This window comes from Camelus bactrianus, chromosome 12 (genome assembly GCF_048773025.1).
Source record: "Camelus bactrianus isolate YW-2024 breed Bactrian camel chromosome 12, ASM4877302v1, whole genome shotgun sequence".
Classification (NCBI taxonomy): domain Eukaryota; kingdom Metazoa; phylum Chordata; class Mammalia; order Artiodactyla; family Camelidae; genus Camelus; species Camelus bactrianus.
This window is the reverse complement of record NC_133550.1, coordinates 11637979-11660153: the sequence shown is the minus strand read 5'-3', so window position 1 is coordinate 11660153 and position 22175 is coordinate 11637979. Positions and strand designations below refer to the sequence as shown.

Sequence of the window (22175 nt, the reverse complement as noted above, 5' to 3'; positions counted from 1 at the left end):
CACCTTTTGTTTGGGTTGTCTCACTAGACATCCCAGTACCACTGAATCTCCTTCCTGCAACGTGCTCACTCTAGCCTCAAGAGGTCCCAGAAGTCACTTTTTATTTTTTGCTTTTTCATAGTGGTAGTCTTAAACAGATACTTTATTGAAGTATTTAGAAAAGTGTAACTATAAAAGAAGAGGGTTGAGCCCCTCACAACCCCTGGCAAACTACAGAGGCAGTAAAAAATTGTATACAGTTTTCTTACACATATTCTCACACATTCTCTGAAGACCCTAAGAAGAAAAGCAAAATAAGGCTTCAGTGGTGATGAGCATTAGAAAAGGAGATAGGGTAGGTAGAGAAAATAGTGCTTATTTCCAGAATTTCCCACTTCTGGTCCTCTGCTCCAACAGCTCTCACCTCCTGGCACAGGGTTAGTAGCCAGGAGGAGTATATAATACAGTGTCAAAGGAAGGGTGGATGCCTGGGTGGAAATGTGTGGTGTGTATGTTTGTGTGGCTTAGGAAGGCATAGTCAGGGTTGTGATCCAAGACATGGAGAGGTAGAGGGAAATATTTTTCTGTGGTAATGAGGCCAAAGGATGGATGTGGAAAGGGGTTGAGAAGGTGATTCTGAAGAGTAGATGGTTCCATTTCACCTTCTATGGGGCGATATGGACATGGACACGGTGCCAGGCGTTGCTGAGCACTCCTCGCAGGTTCCAGATTGGGGCCACCGTGTCTGGCTGCACGTTGTAGCTGTCATCTACAGCCTTACAAACAATGTTCAATTCCGTTTTCCCAGGTGGTACAGGGGCTTGCAGCTGCCATAGTCGCCAGGCCCAGGCCTTTCGGGGGCGCTGTTCCTCTCCATCCAGCTCAGCCACCTGCCAGGTTAGGCCCCCATCCAGAGACACATCCACCCTGACTACAGCTCTTCCTCCACCACTCCATGCATAGCCCTTCACAGTCACCTCCCCTGACTCTATTGTCTCCCCATCTTTGGGCTGTGTGATGGCTGACTGGACAGGAAGTTCCTGAATAGATGGAGCCGAGTCAAAATCTACAGTGTCCCAGTCCACAGACGGAGAGAAGCCTTTGTAATCTCGCCGCTGCCAGTGGCTGTAACTTTCCTCTGGTTCCACACTCACTTTGCCCAGCCATTTAACATGGCGGGCACCCACCACACCAGGAACCACCACCCGCACAGGGAAGCCATGGTCACGAGGCAGAGGCTGCCCATTCATCTCATATGCCAGCAGGACCTCAGCTTCAGGGTCCATGGCCCGAGCTAGAGGAATGGATGCTCCATAGGCAGTCCCTGTGGGGTCTGAGTCCAGTCCCTCAAAGCAGACATGGGCCTCAGTTTCAGAGAGTTGGTGACCAGCCTGGGCTAACACATCACAGAGCCGTGCCCCAGCCCAGCGTGCAGTGCTAATAGCCCCTGCATTCCACCCCAGACCTCTTACTTCTTTGAACTGAGTCATCTCAGAGCGCCGGTTACCAGCACACTGCAGAGTGACAGTGACCTCGTGTTTGGGGAACTGGTACAAGTCATCCAGGGATAGGGAGAGGGACTGACCCCCAGGTGGCCCTACTACATGCAGGCGGTAGGTGTCTGGGTCCAGGTTAGGTACAGGCAGATGATTCCGGGTGAAGAAGATAGGGTTGGGTGTAATGTAGTTTTCTGTCAGCAGCTCAAGAGGGGGCTCTGCATTAAAGGGGCGCTGGCTGTTGATCTTCAGAGCTGGGTGACGTATAGGATCATCAGCGTAAGGGTCAGAGGTCTTCAAGGTGGAGGGTGCCTTGTCTTCGGGGCTCAGCTCCCCAATCTTGTACTGAGCCAGTATCTCACGCACGTGGGACTGGTTGTGAACAGCATAGAGGGCCCAGAAGGGCTCTAGAGGACCCCCGGCTGCTAGCATCAGCTTTGATTGCCCCCCTGGGTGTAGGTCCACAAATTCTGTGACATCAAAGACCTCAGAGCCCAAAGTCACCCAGATCCCAGTCTCTGGGCTGCTGTGGGATCTCACTTCCTCCCTCGTGTATATGTGTGGTGGCTCCTGAGCAGCCTGCAGTCAGGGCAGGGGTGAGGCAAAAGGGAACAGAATATTAAGAAGAAATCACTCTAGCTCACTCTGACCCAATCCACAAAATGTGGCCACTGGGAAATGGAGGTAATGGGTTCCATCTCTACTGCACACGAAGACAGTGTCCATGGGCTCTGTGGTAAATAAAGCCTAGGTTGCCTGGGGAGTTCACTAGGCCCCCTTTGTTCTGACAGTAAAGTCGCTTCCTTCCCTACTTACCCTGCACCGATGGTCATGATAGGCCAACACTGCACCGAGGCCTAGCAGGGTTCCCATGACTCTCCAACCCCTGGTGCTGGAGTTACCACCAGAGAAGGTGAGGCTGGGGTGCTGGGGCTGAAACGAATCATTTGTAGAGCAGGCCTGTATGCAGAACCTTGAGGGGGTTGACTTGAGTCTGGAAGAGAGAGAGGTCTTAGTGGCACACTACTCCTGATTTTAAGAAAGGGCCGAGGAAGGCCCAGGGTGTACCTCTCCCTGGTTGGCAATTGGTTCCTTTAGTTGGGACTTAGTTTCTCCCAGGATGGGTGGGACAAGTGGGATGTGGCTTTCCCTTTCCTCCCTGGCTACTACCTCAACAATCTTATCTGGCAGATAAGATAACATTCATAAAGGTAGGGAGAGGTGGGTGGGGGATTAGGAGATATGAGATTGGAAACAAGTCCTAGAAATGAATGGCCTACCTGCAGGCCTGTCGAAGCCCTGGGACTACAGCTCTGTGCAGCAGCAGTAGCATTGTGGCAGACCTAGGATAGGAGGAAGATTCCAGGATCAAGATAGGGAGTCCTGGGAGGTGATAACTGAGGGAATGGGAGGAAGACACAGAGTTCAGCAAGGAACTCTCTGGACAAATGGGGAAAACTTTTCTGTGGCAATGAGGTCAAAGGATGGAAGTGGGGGTCCAAATGGGCCTTAGAGAAAATCTGGAGCACTTCGGAGACAGACTATGCTGACAAGATGGAAAGGAATGGGAGGCGGTGTCTATGTGGAGTCTCCTAGAATCACCTGTCTCCCATCCTCCACTCTCTACTTTGTCCACTACAGAGAACAATGTCTGGGGGCCAAAAGTCTATTGTCCAGTTTGCCAGTTTATTTTTTCTGAAGTCAGCAGAGGACAACTGAGGGGCAGACTACTTAAACAGGGACAAAAAAGGTAAAAAAGGTAGTGGCAGCCTAATGGGGTAAAGAAGCCTGGATTCTGAAGTTAAACTGCCTTGCATTTGTGAAACCAGCCCTACCATTAACCAGCCTTGTTCCTGGGCAAGATACCAAGCCTCTCTGAACTTGTGTCCTCATCTATGAAATGACATCTGTGTAGCAGAGCTGACGTGATGAGCAAACAAGTAATAACCCTGTCACTGAAGGCCTTTCCCTGTCGTCCCTCCACCCACCCTAAAAAAATAAACATTGAACCCTGCTGGGAACTGGACCCCAACCTGGGGTTCCCACCCTTACCTTGTCTATGCCATTCCAATGAGCTCAGCAAGTTGAGAAGTTAATGGCCAGGGTGTCAGGGGATGGGCTAGAGAAGGAAGAAGGTAATTTTCCTGCTCTGGCCTGCCTGCAGCAGTTTCTTCTTCACAGCACTGAGCAGATCACTGACCCCAGCAGGGCCAAAGTGGGGAGGGGTACGAGTCAGAATTGCTGATGAGATGCTAAAGACGGGGGCGGGCAGAGAGACTGTGAGGGAGCTAGGTGTTGGAATAGAGTCTGCATTTTACTCCTGTACCTTGGGACCCTCACTTCCTTCCACCTACCCTCAATCCCAGCAACCCATTAGAACAAAACTGGAGCGGTGCAAATAGGACTGACCTGCAGGTGATCAGTCCAGTGTCCCAGGTTGGGAGAGACAGCCTTCAAAACACAATGTCACCCCCCTGTGCAGGTGGTAGCCAGTCACTTCCCAGGGGGCACTTTAGTTAGAATATGGATATAACCAGCACCAGGGCACAAGCACCCGGTCCCATGTTACTGCCCAGCAGCTGGCCCAAGTGTCTTATAGCAACACCCCGCGGCCCCAGGAGCACCCGGCTAGCGGGAGTGGAGGCGGGTACTGGCGGTTCTGTTGTCCGTGGTATTCGGAGCGCTCTGGGTGCCAAGACCCCCGCCCGGGTTACTAGCCCTGCCTCCTCCTTTTCCTTCTCTCGGCCCAAGCCTCCTTACCCGTTCGGCGGCAGTCCACACGGTGGCTGTTTTACCCGCCCGGCCCAGCAGCTGCCGGCGAAGGGGCGGGGGCAGCGCCGTGACGTAGGGCCAGAGTAAAGGACCACTCTCGCCCCTCGGCTCACCCCTCAGCAATTGGCGGGCTGCAGGCCACCTCCCAGCTGCTGTGACCGCCTCCCGGAGGCTAATGCTGGCGGGGCGCCCCCTGGGCTCCGAGCTAGGAGCGATGTTTTTGTCTCCACCTCCCGCTAGAGGATGAATGGGACCCTCACAATGTCCGGAACCCAGGCAGTGGAAGGTGACAAGGACTCCAAAGGTTGGGCTAAGAGATGCCCCCGCCCCGGCAGAGACACAAGGTGCTTTCACTAGAGACCTCGGGATCCAGCTGGCTTTTCTCCCGGTGGTGAGCTCGGCCTCTACCCTGTTTTTGACAAACGTCTGTGTTGCAATTACAACAGCCCTGTTTGTCTTTTAGAGAAAACAGGATCAAGCGCTCGAGTCTCTTATATCCAGAAATGAGGGCAGAAATGAGGCCTAAATAAGTGGCTCAAAGACTTCGAGATTCCTTGGACTAGTTGAAGTTTCCCTCAAATTATAGAACCAACATTCAATAGCCATCTTTATTTTGCTTAGTTGCCATTTAATAAAATAAATGACATTTTCAACATTCAAAAGTAGGAAGATTATAATTGCTCATAATCTTAGAATAAAGAACACTAATAGAAATTGTTTGCAAATTACCCTTTTATCTTTTGGTGCGGAGAATTTGTCATTAGCTAGCTGCAAACGTATCCCACACTGCCCTCTAGAGACTAGAAGGTTGAATTACAACCTTAGTTTAAGTGACGGCCTTATTTAATTTTGGAAGATCACTTCCGCTCCCTTTCTGCTCTCAACTGAACTTGAGCTTTTACTACGAATCAAGGAGCTGTGTGGGGAGTACTAAGAGATATACACAAAAGGGAACCGACAGTGAAAAGGTGATTTTGGAAAATGATTCCCAACTCAACTGTATATAAACTAATCATCAAAGAGGCCTGATGCCCAACCTCTCCCACCAGTCTTAAGAAACAGGGCTCAGCCCAAGTATACAAAGAAGTCAGTTAGGGACTGTCTGAAGCCATGGATGAGACTTCTGCCTAATAACAGTGTCACCTTATAAAAAGCCACACACATGCTTTATATAATTGACCTTTTAAACCTCAACTTTTTTTTTCATTTTACATAAGAAACGGAGGCAAAGAGCAGCTAAGTAACTTGATCAAAGCCACAGCTGGTTAAGCTGGCAGAGATGGAACAGAATACTTGACTCTGTCTTTCCTATCCTTCAGATTCTTTGGAATTTAAAACTCCCTCTGCAACCATACCTAATCTTTTCTCTGTATCAATATCCCCCACCCACTTCCACTTAGATTGTGATGGACTGAAGGGCTTCAAGTATGGTAGGAAACAAGAGCAGAATTTCCTGTTGAAATTTTCCTATTGGGTTAGAAACTACATGATCAATCAAAAACATTCAGTGATTAAAAAAAAAAAAAAAGTTCTTTAGGTCACAGACCCCGAGATACTAATTAAGGCTGTGGACCCTCTCCCTAGAAAGCTGCACATAAATCTTTGAGTAATACTTCAAAGCATTTATAAGTATCACCTCTTCCTCCAATTTCATCAGTTGTCTGCCAGAGGTCTATAGACCACCACCCTTTCCCTTATATTCATTCTGTATAGATGGCCTAAATAAACAAACTAGGGTCAGATTTGATGAGGTCTCTAGTGGCCTGGGAACAGGAGCTATTAAACAGCAATAAATGGGCTATTTCCAAATTGGGTTACCTCACTATTCAAGAAAAGATTAGCGGGAATATGGTGGTACCAAGACACAAGGGAGGGTGTTTCTGATTCAATAAACATTATTGGGTGTCCTTCCTTCCAAATTTCTAGTATCAGATGGAGAAATAGGAAAAAATAAATAAAAAGAAAAAGAAACACTCCAGTACACTTTTTTTTTCTCCTTTTTTACTTACATTAAATACATCGGTAAATCAGCAGTCGCATTCTGTTACCACGATTGTTATGTTGGGAGAAGGAGAAAGGGGGGAAAAGGCAAATGCTTTCTCAGGGAAAAAAAAAAAAAAAAAAAAAAAAAAAAAAAAGCCTCCCCGCTTAAAAAAAAAGATCAGAAGAAAAAAAATGAAGAGCTGGGAAATAAAAACTAAGATTCCCCCAAGCCCAACAGAGCTCAAAGGAAAGCAGAAGAGCTGGAAGTAGATGGAAGGCAGCAGACAGGCCCAGAAGCTAAGGCCAATCCTGTTCCTAAGGGGGGGCGGGGAGGGAAGAAGAAGCCTGGAGAAATGGTTTCCCAGCCCCAAGGCAATGAAACATCTTTACTCCTGCTCCACAAGGAAAGCTGTGCAGACAAAGAACTTCATTTCTAAGAGGCTTAAGAGAGCCATCCTAGTTCTTCCACTTGTAGGGATGCACTGAGTGCTTTTGGTGCTAGTGGGCGCTGGGAAAGGGGAAAATGTTTGCGTGTTTCAGGGCCACGGGAACTAAGGCTGCCCCTGGAAAAGGAAGGGAATTGAGGCCTAAGTGGAAGAACCTAAGCTGGGTCCTCCAGAAGCTCAGCTTCTTGGATTTCTCAGCTGCTCTGGGACAGGAGGCAGTCTGGAAGCCGAAAGGGCAGAAAGGTTCCAATCCTGGGTCACTATGGCCTCTCCTTACTTCCCCCAATAGTCCCAAAACTCTGGGTTAGAACGAGAAGGAGTTGAAAGTTCTCTCTTGCCTTGATGGCTTCCCAAAGCCATCCTAAAATTCCTGATGAGGGATGTAAAGAGGCTAGAGATTTAAAAGGACAACCATTCTCTGGGATGTGAGACACCGTGAGGGACCTTCAGTGCCAGTCATTCCCTGTCCACAGGAACAGGTGTTAAGATATGAGGGAGCCACATGTAGGCCTCTATGGTACTACCCCCTAGTGGTGTGTGGATTAAACCACTGGTTGTATGGGGGGTGGGGATATCATGGAGGAACCAAACTGAAGATACTAACAAAGAAGAAAAGAAATAGGGAGATGGGGGACAGAACAGACTGTACAGTGGGAATAAAGATCATATCTATTTACAGGGAAGTAGAAAAGACATGGTAATTGGTGGATCAAATTGAATGGGAACCCTGGGAAAGGACAGAAAATGCCTCCCTTTTGCCTGACTCCTCTTCACTCCCCTACCATGGCCTATGCTGTCCTGAGACTCCTCTTCAGTTGCTCAGTGATTCCCCAGGAAAGGCAAACCTATACCCAAGAGCTAGGATGGTAAGAATACAGGTGAGGTAAGAATCAGAGTTGGAGGAAGGTAGCAGTGGAGATTGGGCTTGAGTAGCTGCCACCAGTACTGTTCTCTACAGCCCCTCCCCAAACCTCACATACACCTCAGATTCCATTTAACTAAAAGGAGTAGAGGGCAGGTAAATCAATCAAAACCCCTATAAAACAAATATCACAACTGAACTACCATCAATTAAAGTGCAAACTGCAGGGGGATACAGTGGCTGGGGCTGAGGCCATCTGAAGGCAAGAGAGGGGAAAAAATGCATATGTAAAGGTCAGAGGATGGGTATCAGAAACTGGTCCCTCCTCCATTTAGATCACAGCAGAGCCAAAGATGCAGGCAACCAGTGAAGATTCTTTGGAGGACTCTAGGGTCCAGAATCTCCCCCGCTATGGGGGAGAAGCTACCTAAGAGGCTGGGTGAGGGGAAAGGAGGCCTTAGAAGAATGCCAGAGCCACAGATGACACTACGTCTCCACCTCCTCCTCCCAGTTAGCTAACAACATGACTCCAGCCTGGTGCCCAAGAGCTTGCCTTCCCATTCTCACCTCCACCTAGAAACACCCTCCATAAGACCAACTCACGGATACTGCAGTGTTTTCAAATATGAGAAACTCCAACCAAATAAAAACAAAAAGGAAACGTTTCCTTACTCCCTCCTGCTCCGCACCTTACTTTTCCCCAGGGCCCTTAATGTGACTGAAGTAGAAAACTCCTTCAGTTCCTGGATTCACCACCTTCTCCATCCTGGGGAGAGGAGGAAAAAGGGATCAAGAACAGAGATTGACCAAAAGCAGAAGGGGAAGGGGCAGGAGACAAAAAATGTTTTCTGAAAAAATGGGGAGGAGGAGGAGGAAAGATAAGTAGGTCACTGTCTTGCACCTATAATACAAAGTGAAGAAAGTTTGTTTTGGAAGGTAAGTCCTGGGGGATCTGACCCCCAAGCCCCAGAGTAGGGGTAGGAGGCCAGTGGCAACAGCTGCCTGGTGTTGGTTGCTGAAGCGTTAAAAAGTGCCATGACGGAGCTGTCAGGAGGCAGCCCTTGGAGCCAGGGCTCAGTGTGCTGTTACCATAGGGGCTGTGTGCTGAGGGGTGGGGATGGAGGTTATTTCTTAGCTCTCGTGCTAGCTCCGTGCTTGTTTGCTGCTAGCCACCCCCTCAGTTGCTACAACACTGGCTCTTGTTCTGCTGGGACTGCTCATGGAGATCCACACCACGGCTTCGGCCTGCTGCACCCCCCAGATTCTGGGGTTCACTCTTTGGCAACTTCTTAGCTAGAGATAAAAACAGAAGGGAACAAAGCATGGTCAATTTTACTGATACTCCCAAAAAAGACTACTGGGTGGGGGAGAAGTAGGGGAACGAGGGAAAGGGGATGTTCTGCAGGGGGGCGGGTTCACTGTAAACTACACTGAAGATGAGGGGTCTTAAGCTGCAGTGGTAGGACAGAGGGTCACATGGAAAGTTAAGATGCTGCTCTGACCTTACCTATTGCCAGGAAGAGATCATTCACGTTCATAGCTGTCTTGGCTGAAGTCTCCATAAACAATAAGCTGTTGTCATCTGCATACGCCTGGGCCTCCTGAAAGGGGTGGGGTGGACTGGTGCTCAGAATGCAGGGCAGGAACAAGTACTGCCTTTCCACTCCCATGTAGCACCAGAGCTAGCCAATATCCTAGGTTCCCTCCCTTAACTGCCCCTCTGAGCCAGCTGGCCCTGGACCCATATTTTGGTGATGACTCCCTCAAGGATAACCCAGGGTCTAGCCCACTTAATCCCACAAACAGAGGTCAGGAATCTTAATTATGGGGAAGAAGGTAAGCTGGTTGGGGGTTTTCGAGTTCTGACACTTGAATAGTCCCTTACCTCAAATTCAATTGCTCCCTCTTTCCTGTTTTCACATTGGTACCCCCACAGCTGGTACCGGTACTTCCCTACCCCTTTGCTCTGGAATTGTCTTCTGACTCCTCTAAAATCTCCTGGCTGGCATTAGGGTCACAGTTTTGCTGTATTTAACTTGGTGCAGAACTGGGGAATGAGATGATGAATGTCCTCAGATGACGTTTTCAGAGAGGGCAGGTTTGGAAAAGAGAGGTCCTAAGCACAGAGGGAGAGTGTTAGAGAGGGACTCTACGGCCATCTTACTTCATACTCCACCATGCGCTTGTTGGCCAGGTCAGCTTTGTTCCCCGCCAGGGCAATAACGATGCTAGGACTGGCCTGTCGTTGTAGTTCCTTCACCCATGTCTTTGCTCGGGCGAAGGTCTCCTAGGAAGACACGAGGATGAGAATGGATAGGCTGGAATGACTGCCGATCCAGGCCCATCACCTTCAAAAACCAGTCTTAAAACTCACCTCTTCTAAGCAGCCTTCACTCACTGAAACCACCTGTGTCTGACAATTCATTACCTATGTCTTCTCAGCACTTGGAAGCATAATTTGTATTCTTATTTTGCTATTTTAAGAACCAGTTTTCTTTCCCCCACCTAATTTAATTCCTATAAATAAAAGCAAGGACAATCTTCTCAGCCCACTTACCTGATTAGTAATGTCATAAACCACAATTGCAGCTTGGGCACCTCTGTAGTACATGGGGGCCAAGCTATGGTACCGCTCCTGCCCAGCTGTGTCCCAGATCTCAAACTTGACTGTTGTGTCATCTAGACAAACAGACTGGGTGAGGAAGGCCGCTATGAATGAGAGAATGGAAGAGAAGTTGTTGTTAAGTGGAAGGATGAATGAGAAGATCCCACCACCCCCTCCTCAAAATATCTCCACTCTCAGTCCAAGACCGGTCACCACCCAGGCTATTCACCTATAGGAAAGGCTTAGCATTCTCCTCCAGGTCCTGGAACCAGAACTAAGGCTGCTCTTGGCTAAGTCCTTCCTGTCAGAAGTCTCTCTAGCTAAGGAATGGGGGCACGTCATAAATCCTGAGGGACAGAAAGAAGAACTGGCACTTATACCAGAGTCATCCCTCTTCCAACCAAAACAGAGGAGTAAGATGATGACAGAGATCATAAGTTTCAGAAAAAAGTCACATCAAGAACTGATTAGAAGATTTTAAAGCCTGATGTGAGGTCCCACCATTATCAATATTATTTGGCTGCTACTTTTTCATATCTTCTTCTGTTGGTCCAAGAACACGTTTCCAAGGTGACTAATAAAAGTGGGGAAGAAAGACATGGGAATTCGCAAAAGATCCTTTATTGAATTAGCACCCTATTTTGGGGTAGTGGCAGGGAGAAGGTAGCAAAGGTGGAAAAGGCAGATGTCCTTTATCTTTTGTATTTAGTTCCAGCCTCTATTTTACCAGATATGTGCATCAGGATCATTTAAAGAGCTTTTCCAAACATACATGTCTATACCATCACCAACCTAACCCTACCCCCAATACTAATCAGTAGATCGAGGGTAGGACCCAAGCATGCATGGGATGAAAATGGTCTCCAGGTGATTCTAATGTACATCTCTGATTATGAGTCACTGCCCCAAACCAACCTTGCTCAAGATGACACTCAACTGAACTTCACTGGCATAAAGATGAGAGTAGGAAGAGGAAAACAGACTGTGATAGAAAATTAGTGGTTTTCTTGGTGCACAAAGGCCAACCTTTCTAACCTTCTAGGAAGTAAGAGGATGAACATATACCTGCTTTCTGGCATTATGGCAATTTTTTTGTTTCACAAAGGATTTCCATTTCAGGGAGCCAAGAGGGCCAGTTCCACAATCAGGTCCCTATATCTCCCTTCAAAGCCTTTCTAAGCATTGAACCTCTTCTCTCCCTGAGGTACTCACCTCCAATGGTGCTCTCCTGGTACTCATGGAACTGCCCTTTGACAAAACGTAATACCAGGCTAGACTTTCCCACTGCAGATTCACCCAGCAGGACCAATTTGAATTGGCATATTTTGCTGGCCTGGGGCTGCCCGTTGGGCCTGGCTGTGCTTCTGCTAGTCATGGCTAGATTATCAGAGTGGGAAAGGGTGAAGGGAGGGGGATGCCACAAAGCGGCGAAGGGGGGAGGGGGGAGGGGAGGGGACTTCCAGGCTTCAACAGTCCTGCAAGAAAAAAAGTGGGCAAAATTAAACACAGGGCCATTACAGCTGCAATCATTTTTTAAAGAAAGGATAGAATCTCTTCATTTCTTTGCTCCCATGAGGACTTAACTCTTATAATCACCCATCATTAAAAGGTTATACCTAGACAGCAGACACTCAGTGGTAAGAGTGGGAAACAGTAAAATAAGAACTGCATCTAAAATAGAGTTTGCTGAAATGGAGACTAAAAATCGTGTGAGAGAAGTTTTTAACCTCCCATTCATTCCCGAACAGGTCTTCAAAGAAAGGCAAAGTGATCAACTTTTTAGTTAAAACACCCGTATCCACCCACAAGGACACTAGATCCCTGCTAACTCCTTGGTGTCCTGATACTGTCTTTTTTTACTCTCCTCTTTTTTCTAGCTTTCAAAATGAGAGATTTACTCTAGGGGTGTCAGACAAGTCACCCCTCCTCAGTGGAGGGTAGCTTCTGTTCTATATCCTTCATACATGACCATTCTTCTCGACATTTCTGAAAATCTAACCAAAGTCTAATTACCAAAAAATGTGTCCTTTCTCACTTCTGGTCAAAAGTAAGTACAGAAACACAACCAAGAGCCCACGTTCAGTATGAAAATCTAATCAAGGTCCAATTACCAAAAAAAATCTATCTTTTCTCATTTCTGGTCAAAGGTTAGTATAGAAACACAACCAAGAGAACACATTCAGTATTAATTCTTCACTTTGCTTCTGCCACCTCTCCGAACCTGAAACTCTGAGTCAGTAAGTTTGACTTGCTCTCAACCTGCAGCTGTCCTCCTGGTGCCTAGGGATTAGACTACCCTCCACACTAAAAGGGCCCAACAGCTGTAGCCCTCCAAATTACAGGCAGAGAAAGAAGGTACCTTCTCAATACATGCAAAAGTCTCTAGAGGATGGTATAGGGGCTAAGTCTTCAAGCTATAAATATTTGATGAAAGAATAGAACTAATCACCTTCTCTACCTTCCAAGTGGCTAGGACAGCTGGTGGTGGAGGAGGAGACAGAAAAGTTGGGACTCTGAGTGTCCCATCATCCAAACCTGAACACATATCATGTTGACTCTGAGGGGAAATGAACTATAAGATTCAAAGAAATGTCAGCATGATCAGAGCATGCAAAACCTCTCTAAAACCTAAGTGTTGCTTGGGTTGTACTTTGCTTGTTCAAGTGACTCTTTCCCTGCTCTAGGGTTAATTCTGTTGACTCCACAAACATACTCTGACATATAGGGGGAAACATTTTTGTCACTATAGCAAGTTGCTTTGGAGTCAAATCAGGGTTAAAAATCTCTGCAATCCTAGATGAAGACAAGACAGAAAATAAAAGACAGAAAAACCATACAGGAGGCAATGCAGAGGAACACAGGTTGTGGAGTCCAATTCACTGGATTTATTTTATAGTTCTGCTTACTAGCTGTGAAACTTGGGACAAGTTATTAAATCTATCTGTGTATTTACTCCCACATCTGTAAAATGGGTTAATAGCCTTATGAGCATCTACTTCATAAGGTTGGTGTGAGGATTAAGTGAGATAATATATACAAAGAACCTAAATATTTGACAAAAAGTGCTCAATGATTATTAAGCTACTAATCATTATGAATATAACATCAAGAAAATTTCTCTGCCTGAGCCTTACCTTCTGCATTTATAAAATGGAAAAAAAACCTACCTCATAAAGTAGCCATGAGGATTAAATGAAAGATATATTTAGCATAGTGCTAATAAATAATAAGGTAGGTATGTCATTTAGAGGCCCTGATTCACAGAAAAGATCAATTTAATATATTAAATTTCTCAATATTAGTCGTTATCAATATATTTCTAAAAGCCATGATATGAGATAGAGGGAAAAAAAAACAAGAAAAAAAAGTATAAAGAGGAAGTTAACAGAGGAATGAGACAGAAGTGAGAACTCAGAAAAGTCCCAAAGTAGACTAATTAAGACAGAGGAATGTAAGAAATTACTCTGATCCTACTGGGTATTTTGTAGTCTCCTAGGTCAATGAGTTCTAAGAATCTAGATATACATGTGCCACTTTGTGAAGTTTTCACTAGTCTACGATAAAATGATTAAAAGAAAAATGACATAGCAAGTTTTTCATAAAGCTAAATTTATTCAATCTAAAAATATCCTTTCTAAGATTTCTAACTTCTTACTTTCTCAGCATCAATTTTCTTTCAGAGGTAAATATATATTTATTGCATGGATAAACCTCTCAGGCCTATTGTTAACGTTAAAAATAAACTGGAGAACAAAACACATGGTTGATCCTATTTCTATAAAACAAAACAAAATCCTACGGAGAAAAAAGTATGGAAAGATACAGACTCATCTGTTAACAGTGGTTACCTCCCTCTGAGGAGAGTGGTATGTGAAGGATTCAGATTTTTTTCATTCTACATAATCCTTTTCTAACAGGAAATATATATTTTTAAAGTTTCCCATATAACTAGGTTTTTTTTAGTGCTTTTAAAAAATAGTGTTGATAGGCTTTCTAAATAACCTTGTTTTATGTATAAAAATAAAAACGCCAAAATTTAAATAATTGGTCTATTAAATCCAAAATCCTGGGAACTAGTATTGCAAGAATCAGTATTAACTCACTTCTTAACCACTAGTCACAGTTCTTTAGCTCTTTCCATTCTCAAACCTTTAAAGCACTGTTTCTCCAATTGTGGCTGTAAGCCAACAGTGACCCTGAAATCACTTGGTGGATCATGATCAGTATTATTAAAAAAAAAAAAAAAAAAAAAAAAAAAGAAAGAAAGAAAGAAAAAAAGTCAAATGTATTGTAAATAATAAGCATAAGAATTATTTTGCGAAAATGTTTCACTTGTGGGTAGATGTACACACAATGAATTACGAAGTAAAGAAAAAAATTTTTTAAAATGCCATGACCAAAAAAAGTTTAGAAAACATTGCTCTGGATTAGGAATTTGGTATTAACAGATACACACTATTATCTATAAGACAGATAAACAACAAGGACATACAGAAACAGTGCTTTGGAGATGTCTGACACTGCAAGATGGGTTAACATGAAGGCCAGTCTCTGGCCAGCCTATAGGCTATGGTTACTACTAAAGTACTTCTAGATGAAATTAAGATGAGGGCTGAATATAGCTCTCCAGGGGTCAGAGGTTCTCCAACCCTGCTACTAAAGTTAGGGAGCAATTATGAAAATGGGAAGTCAAAGCCGACAGAGGCAGTCCCACACAATGGTAAGGGCTTTGCAATCAGGCAAGCCTGAGTTTTATTCTCTGCTTTGCAATGAACCCATTGGGATCTCAGACTATTCACTCCCTTTGCCTTTCTGAGCCTTAGTTTCCTTATCTGTGAGGATGTGGGGGTGGGGTGGGGAGGATAATAGGTGAAAGTAGCAAAAGGCAGAATTTGAATTCAATTCCAAAGTTCTGGGTACATTTAAGATATCTGTTTCTCTTAGGTCTTGACTTCTCAGAATCTGTGAGGATGAATTATTTTTTAAAACATTTATGTAGTACTTCATATACATTATTTCATAGGAAAAGAAGATAGGCCATCATAACTCTACACTCTAAAACAGATAACATAATAGGAAAAAAACCCTACAAATAAGCTGATAAAGTTTCCTTTAGGTGCCATACACATTCTCTACTCTTAAGAAACAACAGGGAAAGTTACTAGATTCTTCGACTTACTCCCTCACATTTTTATCTACCAAAGCACGTGATTCAAGGGGCAGAACACTAAGCCTTAATGTTACTGCTCTACAATATATGGGAGTTAGAAGAGACTGAATTCTCATGGGCAAACACATCATGCTAGGCCTGGGAAAACAGTAGGGAGTTGGAGAAGTGTGAAGACAGGAAACAGTCAGACACTAGGGTTGCAAAGCCCTTGGTCACTAACCCTCACAGATTTTAAGTCAAGCCAGAGCCCATCAGCAATCAGCAAACTTTCTTGAATTGTCAGATTAGTAACTACTGGATTAGAGGAGACTACCTCTACCCCAAAGTTTTAACTCAAGGGTATGTCCTACCTTCTCTGTTCACAGTAATTGATGGGTTGTCATCTCTGTGCCTTATCTTTAATCCCAACGTGTTTATAGGGGTATTATGTTTCTTAGGCAATAGCTGGACTTTCAAAAGTTCAGGGGTACAGAAATGGAATAATACATATAAGACTCAACTGATTTCTACTCTGATGGTGATTTTTTTTGCTAAGAGTTGACAGTGGGCAAACGACCCATCCAAAGGCAAAAATAAACCACAGCCAACCAGTCATGTAGTGTGATGATTATTACCTTCAAACTGGAGGCAAAAATAGGAGAAGGAGGTTTCTTTTCATTTTTTGGGGTGGGGTGCTAATTACGTTTATTTATTTTTTAATTAAATTTTTTTTAAATGGAGGTACTGGGGATTGAACTCAGGACCTCATGCATGCTAAGCATGTGCTATATCACTGAGTTTTACCCTCCTCCCCAAGGAAGTTTTTCTTTCTTCAACCCTTTCAGTTCAGAAGAGAAGAAATCAGACTTAACTTTCCACAAGAATGGCTTATCAAATGACCATTAACTAGGGAGGATCAAGGCTCGACCATGGCATCAGCCCACTGGGAAAGGGGGACGTGGAAGATGAGGGGTAAGTTCTTTAGTGTGGGCAGCTCTCCCAGCAGCACAGGAAAATATGAATAGGATAAGTTCCTCAGCCTGCCAATCCCAGGTAGGGCAAAACTCCATTCCTCAGGTCCCTTTCTACTTGGTAGCTTTGGGTCACTATGCCAACTAAGTATGAAGCCTCTAGAAGTCTGTCATCTATCAATAGAGACTGAGTTCCAGGTACAGAGCCACTAGAGTCTAGCCCACTCCCAAATGTCAGCCCTATAAGTTCAGTTTGCCAGATAAGAGGCAGTCTAGAGGTCATCTGGTCTAGTCTCTGTATTTTATGGTGAGGAAACTGGGGCAAATCAATCAACCTACCAGGTGTTACCATACAGCAAGCTACCCCACAACCGCTTAGCAAATCTCCTAGCTAGCCAGTACTCCTAGTCAGGAACTCTGGCTCCTGTTGTACCACCACACCTCGTAAGGAAGCAGGAGGTGCTAAACTCTGAACTGAAATCCAAAGGCACCAGGAGAGGAACAAGAGCTTAGACTGGATAAAGTTTCTGCCTCTATTCGGTTTAGATAAGCACTTCCTTTGGGAACTAAAAACAAGTTAGGAAGGCCCAGGCCTTCCCTGGGAACTGGGATCCAGCCCTTTATTTTTCTGACAGAAGGACTCACTCATTACTATGCCTCTCTAGACGGTCTTGACCAACCCCTGCCAGGACAGTTGAAATAGAAGCAATTCAATGGAAGGCGTCAGGAAAGCAGTGGTAATTTCCGCACGATTCAGTGTGCCTTGTGATTAATGTGAGATTTACTGAGTAGGGAAGATAGAGCAGAAGCCAGTAAGTACCTTAAACTCTCCAACTTTGTTTAGACCCCAAATTACCAAAATCTTAAACTGAGTTCCACTACTTGGCTCAGCTTTCATTGTGTTCATCCAATGTTAACCAGGGAGTCACTGGCTTAAATGAGAGTCCTTCCACTTCCCCCACTTACATTTCTCCCTTGTAGTTCCCCAAGAGGCAAAAAGCATACCTATCTCTTATTAGCATGGTACTACAAACTCCCTGTTATTGACCTAGGAAAGACTGGAATGCCCTTCCCCACTCTAGACTGCCTAGCAAACTCCTAAGATACCTTCTAAAGCCACGCTCAAATGCCACCTTCTCTGTGAAATTCCATGACTACTCTCTCACTCCAGCAGGATTCATCACTGCTTCTTCTGGGATCCTAGAGTATTAAGACTATTTCTACTGCAGCATTCATTACATTATATGAGCTAATTGTGTTTGTCTTCTCTGCTAAACTATGATATTCTCACTAAGTGTGACTATTTTTTAAGTCATCTTGAATCTCCAGAGCAGAGCACAATACCTGGTCCCTAGTAGGTGTTCATTAAATGCTCCCTAAATTAATTAAGGCCAAAGCAATCTTGCTTCCTTCCTCCATCTACTCCTTCCCTTCTGTGCCATCTGGATAGATTCTTACTCAGTTCCATTTGGGAATGTTTTTAATAGGCCTCAGAGAACCAATTCTCCCTCTTGCCTCTCTGTGATCTCCCCTGGATGGAGGGCCCTCTTGGGACCCAGGCCACAAGGTACTGTTGCAACTCACATGGGCTAACTGCTTTTCCTGTCACCCGTTACTATGCCTCAGATGGCCTAATCACACTAAATATGTTGCCCTTCCAACCTAACACTGAAGCAACAGTGGCTAAAAAAGTTCTCTGAATTTTCAGTTATGTGAAGTGTTCAAAAAACATTGGGTCATTATCTCTATTAATTTCTGAACTTAAGAAACACAAGTTAAAAAAAAAATCATACCACCACAGACCTAGAGGACACTGAAAAGGTACCCACTGCCCCTCAGTAGAAACTACAACCTGGCCCAGAAATCTGCACACACTTTGCTCACCTGGGTAGCTCCTTATTCAGCTCAGTTACTGTGCAGTCAAGGGCTAAATCTTTTCTAAAACAAGTGGGATTGTATTATGTAGGGTTTTAAGGTATCCTTCCTCCTAGAAGGCTGTTGCATTTCCTTATTTTAAATTCACTGTCTTACACTTTGGTTACTTTCTAATCCGAAATGCTTTAGGATTAGGGAGCAGGCTGTACTGTACACTTGCTTCTTCTACACTATGCCCCCTCTCATAAGTCAAATTCGTATCAATGCACACAAACAAGCAAACTATCAAAGAGCAATCCTTGCTCCTGGGCAAACTAAGAGTTGGACGATATGAGGTATGACTTCAAGGGCAATGGGAAAGCCCTCTTCTCCAAAAGTATTTTTGTAACTCCAGATCTATGTTTGAAATTCTATATTGATAATTCTACTCCTTAGCTCCATGTTAAGAAGCAAAAACCCTTGGAATGATTAATACTTTAAGTGACTATTTTTTATTTATAACTTAACATGGAGCAATTCCAGATCATTTCTTGAAGGTAGACTTTGACTATGAGGAAGGTGGAAAAGACAAAAAGAAGAAGAAAGGGACAGGATACCACTAGGATGTAGGAAGCCTAGTGAGCATTAAAAAAAAAGCCCTCCCCCCACACACATGCATCTACACAATCTTCTCTAGGACTGGCTTTGCAGAAGAGAAAATAAAAGCTCCTGGGGGGACAACAATCAAGGTTTCTGGGGGCACTGTACAAAGGCTGGGCACATTAAAGGGCTTCTACAGCCAGTAAGGACAAATTCAGTTAATAAGGTGGTGTATAAAGCATCCCAGCTGTGCTGAGATTTAGAGGAAAATCAATTTCATATCCAGAGAAATTTGGAGCCTTCATGTAACACTACAGAAAGATACAGGGGCCCCTTAGGAGACCCATCATCTTCTTTTAGGATAATGAAGGGACAGTCACATAATCTGAACATGCAGAGACCATGAACCAGAAGATAGAAGTCTCAAATTCCTCACTTTAGCAGAGATGCCAATAATTCTCCCAAACAAAATAATTCACGTTAATGTTTCTTTCCTGCCCATAAAAGAGAAGCAGGCCATCTATTGGCTATTTCCTAGGATACCCATGCACAAGGGGGTGTATGTAAAGATGTACAGGATAACCCAGAGTAGAGCTCTCTGCTTGTGTGACTTTGATAAAAGCAAGACAAAATGAACTGTGAAAGGAGCACAATGAATAACAGAGTATCATCTCAGAAGGGAAAACTGGAAAGAATGAGAAATCAGTTTGGTGGAAAACATGAAAACAGAATTGCCTTTGGTGGCATATCCCCCAAAGCGAAGCAAGATTGGTCTGATGTGCTGTCTCTTATCTCTGACCTTTCTGGATGAAATGAGTGAGGTATATGTGGGAGGATTTACACTTTTTACACTTCTGTAAAACTTGAATATTTAAAAATATGTACATATTACTTTTCTAATTAAAAAGAAATGTAGTTATAAAATACGGTAGTATAAAAGGGAAAAAGGAGGAAGTATAACAAGGGAAAATCCAATAAGCTCCAATCTATGGAGGGACTAAGGAGGTCAGTAGGCCATTAAACATAAATAGGAGGGGACTCCTGTGTCTTAGTAATCCATCTTTTCTCTACTCACCATCTTCCCTAAGTGCCTCTCTGACCCAACCTTCTAATAGCTCAGAAACCTGGGCTCCTGAAGAAGTAGATAAAGAACAGTTGTGATGCCAACCTTCTGGAATGGAATTTCTCACTTGTCCCCAAATCCCTTCCTCAGTGATATCACCTCATATTTCCAAGCTTGGTCCTACCTAACCACTACCTGCCTGGGAAATACCCAAGTCTAAGAGACATAAAAGTTTCACCAACTATGGTCAGAAGATCTCTGGATAGCTGGGGATCCCTAAGCCCATTTCTAGTGCAGAAAATGAATCACTGATTCCCCACTTCTAGGTCAGAGATATGGCATCCAATATAGACCACATTATTAAGCTGGAAAGAAACCAACAAACATCCCCCAAATCCAACTTTTTAGCTTTTTCACAGTCATGAAACAGTAGGTAAGAAGTAACAGAGACTGCAGCCAAGACCAGCTTGAGGGCAAGGGAAAGTGTTAGGGGCTGAATTTGGAACAGCCAATAGTTACAGAAAAAAATTACTTTTGTCTTACTGGCTACCCTGGGAATACCAAAAAACTTAAAATTGCCACATCTCCATACTAATGGGAACAAGAGTTACTACTCCCAAGGGTACTTGCAGCCCACCCTTCAGTATTCCCATAAACTCCCTAAACTGATACGAGGCCCTACTTCCATTGCCCCAGCTCCCTGAGTCTTCTAGATTAGGAAAGCTTTCTTCCCTTGTCTCAGTTCTCCCTCCCTGAACCCAAACCCTTCTCGGCTCAACTCTGGGGCACCCTAGTTATTTTTATAATAATCGCTTTTCCTGAAAAGAATTTCTCTCACCCAGCTAAGAGCTCTTCTCTGGCCCTTCCAATGAGACATCTCGAGAGAGCTCCTCCGGGGCCGGGCGCCGGACTTGACCCCTCCTCACCTCCCGGCGAATGGGCTTACCTCACCCGCCGCCCCGTCCCTTTCCCCCAGCTCCTCCCTCTCCCGCGCCGCTCAGTGAGGCCTGCCCCTGCCCGCACACGAGCCCCGGGCCTCCCGCGCCGACCCAAGCCCGGCCGCCAACACCACCCGGCCGCCTCCCGGACTCACCAACTTCGGGCTCCCAGCCCGCCCGGCCCCCTCCTCAGCGCCCTCATTAGGCCTGCGGGGGCCCGGCCCCCTTCTCCCCTCTCCAGTGGGCCATTCTAACCCTTCACTGAGGCCCAGACCCGCCTCTGCCCTCAGGCCAGGGCGCTCTCTTCTCCCGGGCGCCTCCGCCCCTGCCCTTGCGGGCTCCATCAGGCCGGTACCTGGGGCTCCGTTCCCCCGTCGGGCCCAAGCCTGTGTCGAACAGACAAACAGCTGCAGCTCAACCAAACCTTCCTGCCCCTCCTCCTCCTCCTCCTCGCCCTGGGGCGGGGGCCCCAGCCAATAGCACGACTACCCGCCTACCGTCAAGGGTGGGCTCTGTGCGCACTAACCCGCCAATCCTCTGGAGAAAGGCGGGTCCTTTTAGGCGCTGTCACCAACGAGTACGAGCAAAGGACTGGACAGGCGGGATCCTGGACCAATACAGAGAGAGAAACCTTGAAGACGGACCAGGTGACGAGCCACTAAAGAGCGAGCTTCCCGAGGTGGGGGCGGTGCCCTGTAGAAGGCGTATACACCAACCAATAAATTCTCGACACCCTCATGACTCCGCCTTTTGACTCATAAACATCTAATCAGGTGAGCGACGGAGGCGGGTCAATGTGAAACTTTAACCAGTACTGAGAAAATTCGGTACTTGAATGGCAGGCAAGGCGGGGTCGAAAAGCCTTAGGAAGGCCGCTACTGACCTTCGCCCCTCCCCCCGGATTTGGCGGGGGTTGCCTCCGGTGCCCCGCCCTCTATGACAAATTCGTGGGCGTGAAGGGAAATACCTCTCCTAGGGACCCGGAGCCTGGGAATTTAAGTACTCCTCTTGTCGGTGCTTTCTCCTTTCGGTGGGGCCCAAGAGCACAAGAATTTTGGGGGTGGCCCGCGGGCCTGCCTGAGATTTTTTCTTTTAGGTGAGGTTAAGACAATGGCAACTCTGAGAAGTGGTAGCTGAGGGAGGCATTAGCTCTTTTATAATGATTTTTCATGAAACGATTGATGTATTCTGAATCGTATGTAAATGTGTATAAAGTAGCCTTAGAAAACTTTGCTGTTAGTGATATGCAACAAAAAGGAAAAAAGACGAGCTTACTGGGAATTGCAGTGTCAAGGCAAATTCCCATGGAGCCCACTTTCAACCAAATTACTGTTCCTAAGCCCTTCCTAACACTGAAATTCTGGAACAGGCCCATTGTATGTGTGTGTATTTGGTCTGTGCGTGTTAGGGGGTCGGGGGCTAGATGCAGGTTTGTGGGGAAAGTGAAGTAGGAAATA

At 45.5% G+C, this 22175-nt stretch overlaps 2 protein-coding genes across 7 annotated transcripts; both read right to left on the bottom strand.

Moving 5' to 3' along the window:
• Nucleotides 1-124: 124 nt before the first annotated feature.
• On the bottom strand, nucleotides 125-4548 carry SUOX (sulfite oxidase). 5 transcript variants are annotated; one of them, XM_045523269.2, is made up of 5 exons: nucleotides 4236-4548; nucleotides 3528-3752; nucleotides 2756-2818; nucleotides 2292-2469; nucleotides 125-2054 (listed from the first exon to the last, which is right to left on the bottom strand). In XM_045523269.2, exons 3-5 carry the CDS (start codon nucleotides 2806-2808, stop codon nucleotides 645-647), a joined length of 1641 nt encoding a protein of 546 aa, XP_045379225.1. In that variant the 5' UTR covers nucleotides 2809-2818; nucleotides 3528-3752; nucleotides 4236-4548; the 3' UTR covers nucleotides 125-644. The 5 variants fall into 5 exon arrangements, with proteins under 5 accessions (XP_045379225.1, XP_010962186.1, XP_045379226.1 ...); XM_010963884.3 differs by having other exon boundaries at nucleotides 3528-3727; XM_045523270.2 differs by having other exon boundaries at nucleotides 3528-3670.
• Nucleotides 4549-6228: 1680 nt separating this feature from the next.
• On the bottom strand, nucleotides 6229-21207 carry RAB5B (RAB5B, member RAS oncogene family). Of its 2 annotated transcripts, none has more exons than XM_010963887.3 (6): nucleotides 21074-21207; nucleotides 11356-11618; nucleotides 10096-10247; nucleotides 9703-9825; nucleotides 9046-9139; nucleotides 6229-8831 (listed from the first exon to the last, which is right to left on the bottom strand). In XM_010963887.3, exons 2-6 carry the CDS (start codon nucleotides 11516-11518, stop codon nucleotides 8716-8718), a joined length of 648 nt encoding a protein of 215 aa, XP_010962189.1. In that variant the 5' UTR covers nucleotides 11519-11618; nucleotides 21074-21207; the 3' UTR covers nucleotides 6229-8715. The 2 variants fall into 2 exon arrangements, with proteins under 2 accessions (XP_010962189.1, XP_045379220.1); XM_045523264.2 differs by having other exon boundaries at nucleotides 20874-21097.
• Nucleotides 21208-22175: the final 968 nt, after the last annotated feature.